Source organism: Acipenser ruthenus, chromosome 4 (assembly GCF_902713425.1).
Source record: "Acipenser ruthenus chromosome 4, fAciRut3.2 maternal haplotype, whole genome shotgun sequence".
Taxonomy (NCBI): domain Eukaryota; kingdom Metazoa; phylum Chordata; class Actinopteri; order Acipenseriformes; family Acipenseridae; genus Acipenser; species Acipenser ruthenus.
Window position 1 is genome coordinate 50,046,160 of NC_081192.1, and position 9,375 is coordinate 50,055,534.

Here is a 9,375-nt window from a genome sequence, read left to right on the forward strand (position 1 = left end):
TTGAACACGTAGCTTGATGTCACAACAATATTTATAAGGATATAACTGAGTGGGAACAATATATTTTAAGTAAAATGGTTAAGAAAATGTTGTTTTTTTTTAATCACATTTAAATGTAACCGCTTTTAAAAATCGACACCACCTCTCATCCGCGCTCAGTTTGTGAAGCAAAGCGTCAGCTAGCTTCCAGTATATCACTCCCCATAACTGCATCCCTCTTCTCTGAGTAAACGGCTTAATAGAGATCATTGCTATCATTGTTTTTTTCAAGTATCCATTAAAAGAAAATTATTGATGTTATGAACTGGAGTCTTAACTCCAGTCTTAAGTGACTGGTATTTAATTGTGATTTAGTCTCCAGGGCAAATCCAGAGGTTAGGCAGGTATGGGTCCCTTTGCAAGCGTGAGCAACCTCGCTGCCTTTATGAAAAATGCTTTCCTGTTAGAAATGTACTGAAGGTGCACCTTTGCGTCTTAAAGAACAATATGGAAGTCAGTATTTATTTTTATTGATTTGCATACTTAATTGCATACCAGTTGTGCGAACCCCTGACTATAACACGACCCATGTCATCATACACATGAGTCCACATTTAGCAATGCAAAAATCACACAACAAATCTGACAAGATTAAGCCTTTTTTTTTTAAACACAGTGAAAGAGCACAACCCCCTTTGTAACAATACTGGTTGCAGCAAGAATTCTAAATTCCCACAAAAAAGAAGTTGCATTTTTCAGCTAATTTACTTTTATGATATTGATGTAAGTGTGTAATTTGTTGTTCAATGTATGATGATGAGACAAAACTCAGTGTTTACATTTAAGTCTTGATTAAAATGTTGCGGACTAGGAATAAACAAACTACTACAAAACAAACTGCAGTATGCAAGCAACGTAAAGCGAGTATTCAAATATTAATCCCTGCATTGTAATTCAAGTTGTGCAGTACAGAATTAAAAACTGTTCAGATAAGTCATGAGGCATCTCCTGTCAGATCTCAGCTGCCTCAGCTTTGATGTAGTTTTCTCACTAAAATAGTGTTTGTGCTGCAGGCATCCTCGATGGCTACGCGGGTGAGAGAGTGGCGCTGGAGGGGCAGGTCAAGCAGAAGGCAGAGATCCAGCAGCACTTGGAGCAGGAGCTCCAGCTGACAAGCAGCCGCTTGCAGGAGCTAGAGCAGGAGCGACAGATAATGCGTCAGGAGAGGGAACTGCTGTCCAGGCAACAGGATGCCATGAGAGACACTGCAGGATCCAAAGAGCTGCGTAAGTACACAATCCAGATCTGCGCTGTGCACACTGCCACCAGCACAACTGAACCAAACTTCTTTAAGAAATAGATCATTTTTACATAGTAGATGTAATAATTGCTTTACGTAATAGTCTGTTTGTTTTTTTTTTTTTGAGAAAGTCAGTCCTTTTCATTTTCTGTCAAAGCTGCAGTAACTTTATAGCCTATGAAATTTTCAATGTAGACATAGTCGAAGAATGGTTTTATATGTTAATTTAAGAAATGTGCCATATTGGGACTAGGTGTGGCTTTTAAGGTAAATGGGTTGATCTATTGTACTTAACCCTGTTACTACTTGGTATTCAGCTGCTAACATACACGTTATAATCCAGTTTAATAAAGAATACAGCATTAAAAAAATGACACTATATCAAATAAAATGAAGTGCATGTAGGAATCAATAATTTTTTACTGATCAGCTTTATAATGTGTCCAACGACTGTGATCTTTTGTCTTAAGTGTTTTTTTTGGGGGGGGGGGGGGGGAACAAAAATATGAATAACTGATTAACTTCATGTGAAAAGTATTTGAGATACTAACATATAATTTTAATTTGGCTACCATTGCATGTATTCTATGAAATTGTTTTACACATTACAGCATATTTGTAATTTAGTTTTTGTCTCTTTTAGTAGAATAGGCACAAGATGTTTGCTGAAGGCTTACAAGAGCTCAGAGTCTTTTGTTATTGAGTTGCACCCTTTATAATAAATCCCACACATCTATAAACACAGTTGGAAATACAGTGTGTGACAGGTCATTTTCTTTTAATTGAGGATTTCATTAAAAACTCATAGTTTCTCAGCTAAAATAAAGAATAATATATATATATATATATATATATATATATATATATATATATATATATATATATAGACACACACACACACTGATGAAACGCAACACTCAGGTCTAATGGATTTAATCAAATATTTTAAGCATAGATATCAAACAAAATCACAGAAAATGTGAATAAAAATACAGATCAAAGAATCATAAGTTTTCAGTATGAAAAGTGACATACCGTCAAAATGAAAACATTACAAAGTTAGTATCGGGTAGTATGACTTCCCTGAGCATTAATACAATCCTGGCAGCATTGACACATAGACTTGATCAGCCTCTGGACAGACTCCCACACCACTCTTCCTGTGTAGCTGTAGCTGGCTGGCGAAGGTTGGCTGGTCGCAGTTGTCTCCTTTGGATGGCACTGGCGATTTGGTCCCACAGATGTTCTATTGGACTCCGGTCAGGAGAAAAAGCTGGCCACGGCAAGACCTCGACATTGTTTTTTTGTAGTCTTGCAATTGTAATCCTAGCATTTTGTGGTCTTGCATTGTCCTTCTAGAAAAAACTTCAATGTATCGCTGAGCAGTAAGATTGCCCTCAATCTGCACCGAAGGCATTCTTGTGTTAAAGGAGATTCCTCCCCACATCATCACACTTCCACCACCTCACTGGTTGGCTTGAACAATGCAATAGTCAGCATAACGCTCACCACGACATCTCCACACATGTTGTCTTCTGTGTGGTATGTCAAGGGCAAAACGTTATTCATCAGTGAATAAAACACTCCCCTACTCTCTCTGTCGCCACCTCAGATGTTCTCTGGCTCACAGAAGACGGCGATTTCCTCTCAGCTGTCAACATGTTGTCATCTGCTCACTATTTAAAACGTAAATAACATTATGTATGTGCCTAATGAGCTATTCATGTAAAACTTAGACACTTAAGCGTTTTCATTGTGCATCAGTGTGTGTGTGTGTATATATATATATATATATATATATAAATAAAATACATAAACTACATGGATGAAGACTATATTTGCATCCTGAGCAAAAAAAAAGCATGATACCACAGTAGTGATGTCAAAAAGTGATAATTCCTCTAGAGAAATATACTTTGACCCATTCCTCGACACCATAATTTTCAATTCAAACACAAAATGACGCGGTTTCACTCGACAACACCCACAGTACAGAAATGTTCATTAATGAGCGACAAAATGAGAATACGTTTAAAAAAATTCAAAAAAAGATGTGACTGGTACATTTGTATCTCAGAGAAACGGATAACGACATAGAACGTCTGTACAGTACTGAAACACTACGTTTAAAAAAAACGAACTGTACCGCTGAACCTCGTCGTCTTTAACCCTTTGCGGACCTGGTCCGACGTTGCAATTTTCCCTTTCCGGTCCAATGTCGGACCCTGTCCGACATCATCAAAAAGACAAAAAAAGAAAATCATTCAATGGCCGAGTGAGACCGATAGGAGCTGAGAGAAGCCGAAAAAAAAGGGGCGTATCTCATGAATACAGATAGCCCCGGCACCACATAGATAACACGGACATAAACAAACAAGATAGCAGCTTCTGCATCCAGCGCTCATGATTTCCATTACACGAGAGTAGATGTTAAAACTTCATGCTGATTTGAACTCTGCTCTCGCCAAGATAAGCACCAACTAAGACGTAGGTTTACAGTAAACTAATGTCATCCATCTGTGTCTCCATCCATTTGCGTTTCCTTCCATATGATGTTGTAGATATCCTTCTGCCTGGTGTTGATGGCTGAAGTGTAATGTTGGCTCCAGGGAGCAGCTTATTTTGCCTCCCTAGTGCATTAGCACACACAACGACTGCGATGCTGGCTCTGGGGATCAACCACAGTGCAGTCTCCCCAGCGCATCAGCATGACTACCGTCTAGATTGGGCTAAGTAGGGTACATCTCTGGGGTCTTCAGTTGGGCACCTTCCATCCTCGGTGTTTCGTCGATTAGCCCACTACACCTCAAGAGGGCTCGACGGTGATTCTGGCATCCCAGCATCACCCCCCTCCGTCCCCCACTCAACTCAACACAGCTTACTTACCTGTACATAAGCGTTTCTTTAAGCTCTTGACCAACATCTGCCAGCATTTTCCAGTCTCTAGCAGCTTCCAGTTGTCCTGGGCGAGGATTGGTTTTAACACCTTTTCTTGGTGGTTGTTCTCCTGGGTGGAGGAATGTTGTCTTTTGTGTGTAATGTTTTGATGGAAGAGGTGGCAACTTATTGGTCATGTTACACTTGTCTTCCAGTGCTAAAGCCAAACATCGCAGCACCTGGTCATGGCGCCAAGTAAACCGTCCTTGGCTAAGAGCCACCTTACATGCTGTCAAAATGTGTCTTAATGTTGCAGGCGTCTGCTAAGAAATAAATAATAATAATAATAATAATAATAATAGAGGCTGTACGCCTTTAAGAAGAAAGGTGTGATGGGATATCAGCTGAACACTTGTCAGCTGACATACAAATGCTTAAGTGCAGAGGTGCTGGATTATTACACTCCGGTTTGGTGACCAAACGTGTGTGACTACTGTTGTGTGTAAAAAAAAAAAAGGTTAAAATGAACAGTTGCATTAAAAAAATGTATTAAGTGAAAAACAAAAATGGACGTGTATTAACAAAATGCCCTGAAAACTTAACATAAAGAAAACAATTTAAATGAAGCAATAATCTCAATAATTATGGTAAAAAGGAAGTGAAAAGGTTACCATTTTTTTGTGAACTCCAATAAACCTAAGTTATCTCCCCAGTCAAATCGTACAGTACCTAAATAATAAAAAACAGTAATGAAAAAAAAATGTAGAATATAAAAAAGGGCAACCAGATATAGTCAATGAAAGACAACACATTATTCAAATTCTTTGTCATATTCTATTCAATATTATTATTGTTTTGAGATTCAGCTTTTATTAGGGAGCTCCCCTAAATCCCTTTTTTAGAAAGTTACGGGGTATTAATGCTTGCGACAGGGTAGCTGTCTGACATGTTGGTGCGTGCATTCACTGCTGAGTGACAGGCAGGAGATTGAGACGGAGGTTGAAGTACATACACCCTGCAGACGAACAGGATTAATTTACATATTAACACTGAACAGCTCACGTGACACTACCAGCAGTGGTAGCGCACGGAGCACATACAACACAGTGTACGAAAAATTTAGTGGGATCTGCAATCTCTGAACTGTTCAATAATAAACGAACTCCGGCTACTCGCCCAGCTGTCGGCAGTTTCAACTTGCTTACTCAGTTTTCGGTATCCAACCCTGGCTCTGGTTCTCTCTCTCTCACACACACACACACACAAACACACACACACACACACACACACACACACACACACGTCGGCGAATTTCAGCTTTTTAGTCCAGTTGGCTTTGGTTTTGCAGCAGCCCTGAGGTGAATAAATGGAACCTTTTTATCACACAATGCATAAATTATCTTTATTGTCCCTGATATTTTTCAGAGTTGGCATAAGCTTCATTTTCTACAGAATTTTCTAACAAAAATATTCTCATAAACTGTATGACCACTTCTTTCAGGCAGGCTTTCCCAGGAGCATCAGGTACTTTTAATTACAATAAATACACACTATTCACAAAAATTCTATGTAAATAAAATGTCTCTGTTGGATGCTGTGCTCTTGCTCTCTTGTCAGTCAGCCAACAGTGCAACGTTGTTTCAAAAAGCTGGGGTTTCTGTAGTTGAGGAGGAGACTGGGGAAGGGGATGGGAGTACTCTGTAAATAATGTGTGTTTGTAAACTGTGTTATTTTTGTTTATATCTAGTAGCGTTCTCTGTGTGTTTTGGCACTTGCTTGACAGATAATAAATAAATCCTGTTCGCCTGCGGGGCGTATCAACTTCAACCTCCATCTCGATCTCCTGCCAGTGACTCAGCAGTGAAAGCACGTACCCACGTGACAGATGGCTACCCTGTCACAAGCATTAATACCCTGTAACTTTCTAAACAAGGGATTTAGAGGAGCTTCCTAATAAAAGCTGAATCTCAAAACAATAATAATAATACAGTACAATAATTGTTACAGCTGTGTGTAATGGCATTTTAAACATGATTAATTTCTCCGCCTTTTTACTTATACGCCCTTACTTTGGTCCCATTGCAATCGGATAAACGACAGATTACTGTTCTTTTTATTACATTTATAGGTTTTAATACATCTTTTTTATTAGTGTAATGAGTGTCTGAATGATTTTTAACCGCATACACGCTTTGTTTGTTTTGTTTACTGTTCTGGTGATTGGGGGACATTTTGAATGACGAGTTACTGTGTGGGAGTTTATACCATCCATCGCTTACTGCGGGTGAATCAAGTTAACACAAACGTGCCCGTTATAAGCGGTGGTGACTGTACCACACATTACTCCTTATTTATTTGTGTCAATGCTTGTACATACTGTGAATATAGGTAACTATGACCTATTTTTTTCAATGTACTAACGCCTGATTGGCTGAGATAGTAAAGGCTATACCACAATTTTGCATCAGTCCAAAAACATTCAAAACAATGCATTGTACAGTATTTGAATCTAACAGCAACTTGCTCCACAAGTTGTTTTATATCAAAGAGTGGCAAAGTGTGGTGTTCGAAATCGAGACTAGAGCTATTACAATTTATTGCAAGTAATGCTGTAAATATGTGTGGTCTTGGGACATCCTAAGGAACTGTTTTACAAATGCATAAATTATCTTTATTGTCCCTGATATTTTCAGAGTTGGCATCAGCTTCATTTTCTACAGAATTTTCTAACAAAAATATTCTCATAAACTGTATGACCACTTCTTTCATTTTCACCTCTTGCCTCTTTTCTAAAGTCATGTTGTAAAAATGGCTGTGAATCATTGTGCTTCTCTTCTTCTAGGCCTAGTTGAAGCTGCAGTTGATGCAGCACCTGAAGCAGGTGTGTTTTTATTGAGCATGGCCAATTGTCAATCAGATGGCACAGTTACAGAAAATAGGCGTTTTATTAAGTGCTATTGAGCTTGAAGCTTGCTTGCCTTAGGCTTGCTTACTTTACTAACCTACTGCTGTGGTTTCTGATTTCCTTCCTTTTTCTAACACCATATATTATCAATACAGATTTAGCAAGCATGATAAAACACTAATCAATAATTGTCTTAAGTATCCTAAACAGCAATCATCTTCACTGGCTCTTGACACCGTGATATTGATGAAAAAAGTGCGAAGTCCCTTTTATTTTTAGTATGTAAAAGCATTATCAATCCTCCCAATGCTTTTATAAACAGAGATCTATAGTTATCATTTGTTTACTAGGGCTATATGAACTTTTTAAGAAGGTAATTGCTGTTGTTTGAATACTTGCCTGCCTGAAAAGCATATGGTTACAGAAACAGTAATTTCCCAAAGTTTTCATTTTTTTTCTTACACTTTCTCACCCTTTGGTTTAACTAACACTTATTGTGATTTTTTCTCTCACACCAAATAATACAAGGTTAATACTGGTATGGGTAAGATTGGTTTCATTCTTAAATCTGCTATATCATGGGAAAAGCATTGGGAGTGGATTTACCATTGCATTTATCACAAGAGAAGGAAACAACTTGAGTTTACCTTGATGCTGTCAGCTGCCCAAATAAACACTTCCACAAGATCTGCCTTGTTCTTTGTCAATAAAAAGTATCAGAGTGCCAGGCAATACCAGCAAACTCTTCACACCTTTAAAACTTATTTTACTCAAAGCACTGAGTGAATTATTAAAATACATGTAGATTCAGTCCTGTAATGGCTCTCATTATTTCCAGAAACAAGTCTCAAGGTTTAAGCCCAGCATTCTTTGATTCCTTTCCGGGGATCAAAAACCACGTATTTGCTATGTAAATCTAAATATAAATAATTCAAGTAAGAGGCTATATTGTTTTATATAAATTCTGTTTATAATTTGATAAGGTAACATCCTTTCTGAAAGCACTCTGACAGCTGGCAAGGAAACTAAAAATGTTTCAACGTCCTATGCCTTCGCATCAGCAAAGTGATTAAGCCTAATGGCTTGCTTTTAGGATTATCTCAAAAAAACGGTGGCTTGATTTTGTTCATTGTAATTCAGACCTGCTGGAGGAGACGGAGAAGATCATGAAGGAGAAGGTGGAGGTGCAGCGGCAGGCAGAAAAAGAGAACGGTGAGCTCCTGAAGCAGGTGAAGACGCTGGAATCTGAGCTGGAGGAGCAGGTGAACAAAGTCATAGAGATTGAGCAGGAGAAGAAGGCTGAGATCATGGATTTGAGGCAGCAGATCCAGGCTCTTGAGAAACAGCTGGAGAAGAACAGAAAATTTCTAGATGTAAGTATTCAGGGTTTTTTATTATTATTTTTCTTTCATTAAGATGTACAAGTTCCTGTGCCATCTGGTAATTGTGTGTGTGTGTGTGTGTTCAATCCCAGGTGGGAGACACTGCTGCTGTACCCTTGAGCAAGGTACTTTACCTAGATTGCTCCAGTAATGACCCAACTGTATAAATGGGTAATTGTATGTAAAAAAAAAAAAAAAAAAAAAAAAAAAAGTTTGATATCTGTATAGTGTGAAATAATGTGATATCTTGTAACAATTGTAAGTCGCCCTGGATAAGGACGTCTGCTAAGAAATACATTATATATATATATATATATATATATATATATATATATATATATATATATATATATATATATATATATATAATATATACACAAACACAGTCACCTCCAAAATGATGATAAAACATTTTCTCAAAAAGATAGGTGTCAAAATTATTGGCACCCTGTGACAGTCTGGCTGAGTGGTGACATCAGAACCAGGAAATGAATAACACAAAAAAGGACGGATGAAATGGTAAATGCGCTTGCTTGCGCTGGTTTATTGTAAATAAAAAAGTTGAACAAAACAGAAAAACACTTTGGGCCAAAATAAATAGACGAACAAGACCGACAGTACTCGTAGCAATTATTTATTTTCTTACTTTTTTTATTCTCCTCTCCACACCCGTTCTCCACTCACGAACACACAACCCAGAGTGAGTGCTTTGTGCATCTACATATACTGTTGTGCCGGGATTCAATTACTAATTAATTATTCACTTGAATCCCAGCACGTGAACTAATTCTGTGCATCCCCGTGCTCACATATTAAATACTTTAAATGCACGTGAAGTGAAGTGCAGTCCCCGTGCCTAAATACAATTATACATTTTAAACACTCGTGCTTATTACCCACATTATATCCCGTGTACCAACTACACTACACCA

The 9,375-nt window shown here is 38.0% G+C and overlaps 1 protein-coding gene across 12 annotated transcripts in view; it reads left to right on the forward strand.

Moving 5' to 3' along the window:
• The window catches only part of LOC117400371 (A-kinase anchor protein 9-like), a 166,556-nt gene that overhangs the window by 92,439 nt on the left and 64,742 nt on the right, over positions 1 to 9,375 (forward strand). For 11 of the 12 annotated variants that reach the window (XM_034918696.2, XM_034918699.2, XM_059022498.1 and 8 more), the window contains 3 exons: positions 1,053 to 1,265; positions 6,999 to 7,037; positions 8,202 to 8,434. In XM_034918696.2, coding sequence (XP_034774587.2) covers positions 1,053 to 1,265; positions 6,999 to 7,037; positions 8,202 to 8,434 — 485 coding nt within the window. The remainder of the gene's footprint in view (positions 1 to 1,052; positions 1,266 to 6,998; positions 7,038 to 8,201; positions 8,435 to 9,375) is intronic. The other variant, XM_034918707.2, reaches the window with a different exon arrangement.